The sequence below is a fragment of the Penaeus monodon genome, chromosome 21 (assembly GCF_015228065.2).
Source record: "Penaeus monodon isolate SGIC_2016 chromosome 21, NSTDA_Pmon_1, whole genome shotgun sequence".
NCBI classification, from domain to species: Eukaryota; Metazoa; Arthropoda; class Malacostraca; order Decapoda; family Penaeidae; genus Penaeus; species Penaeus monodon.
In genome coordinates this window covers 4,223,817-4,225,081 of record NC_051406.1, presented here as the reverse complement: position 1 = coordinate 4,225,081, position 1,265 = coordinate 4,223,817, and the positions used below count along the sequence as shown (strand labels likewise).

General features: G+C 36.8%; 1 protein-coding gene across 1 annotated transcript in view; it reads right to left on the bottom strand.

Moving 5' to 3' along the window:
- The window catches only part of LOC119586762 (ATP-dependent DNA helicase DDX11-like), an 11,867-nt gene that overhangs the window by 1,995 nt on the left and 8,607 nt on the right, over positions 1-1,265 (bottom strand). Inside the window, exons 15-18 of the mRNA XM_037935488.1 lie at positions 1,097-1,264; positions 651-861; positions 327-476; positions 47-170 (exon numbers count right to left, since the gene is read on the bottom strand). Coding sequence (XP_037791416.1) covers positions 47-170; positions 327-476; positions 651-861; positions 1,097-1,264 — 653 coding nt within the window. The remainder of the gene's footprint in view (positions 1-46; positions 171-326; positions 477-650; positions 862-1,096; position 1,265) is intronic.

Sequence of the window (1,265 nt, the reverse complement as noted above, 5' to 3'; positions counted from 1 at the left end):
AATTAATGAAATATATAATGAAAACAAGAAAGGAAAACTCACTGACCTACAACACTGAAAAGGAGTGAGCCTGTTATTCCTGTGGTGTTTGTAACTGATAACCGTACTGTTTTTGCATATTCATTTAAAACACTGTCGAGCTGGCTTGACTTTTTTGGCTCACGGAAGATCTGCAAACAATTATGATATATGAATGAAATAAATATTTTTTGCGTATTTTTCTTCTTTCTTCAAATGAACATGTCTGAATTTTAATGCTACCATACAAAATATCTGAAAGTCATAAGTATACACAAAAAAATCCAACTTCAAAATAATTACTGTACCTTTTTTTTAGCAGATAATCTGCTAATAACCCCAGTTGTGGTAAAATGATTGTAAATGTACTGTTCATACTCGTATGATGGCAGGAAGCACACTAGGCCACCAGGTACAACATTGCAGATATTAGCAATAACACGTCCCAGCTCATCTAACTACAAAAAGTGAAAAACGGGAAAGTATACTATAGATGCAAATATAATAGAGGTATTATTATGTAATTTTTTTCTAGCAAATATATACAAAGCCTACTAGTGTACAAAATTATATACTCCAAAAGAATATCTACATCAAGGCTAGCTTCTGTAATTCATCACAAAGATACTAACAACTTTAGGGTCTTTTCTGTGTTGATAGGTAAAGTCTAGGGTGACATTTGTGGGCCCCTCGTTGAGAGCTATGGGCATGATTTGTTCTCCTGGGACAACGTGACCACAAGAAAATTCATGGATTCTCTCAGGAGTAGCTCCAGCTGAGAGAAACAGCTGGTTACGGAACTCACTCACAGGTCGCATCGTTCCTCCAGCCACAATGACTGACCTGGTGGCAGATGTTTCTGTGTGATTACTTTCAAGCAACACCTACAAGCAAGTAATACTTTACTATCTATTTACTTGTATAATGTAACAGGTATAAAAGAACTAGATAAGTACTTGGGAAAAAACTATGAAAAAACTGTGAAACTATGAAAAACACTATACTAAAAAGTCACAAAACAATCATCCATTTACCAACTGTAAGCTTTCATACTAACAGCAAGTGACATACAACATACCTGCATTCCTTAACAATGTCATGGAAGTGTGAAGCAGGATTAAGGAGGAGATATTTCAAGGACGACTTCCGGGCAGTCGATCCCACAGTGACAATGATGCGTCCATCCTCACTAGCCTGGAGGAGAGCTCTCAGGAATTCCGTGATCTGCATAAGTGGTGACCCCATCA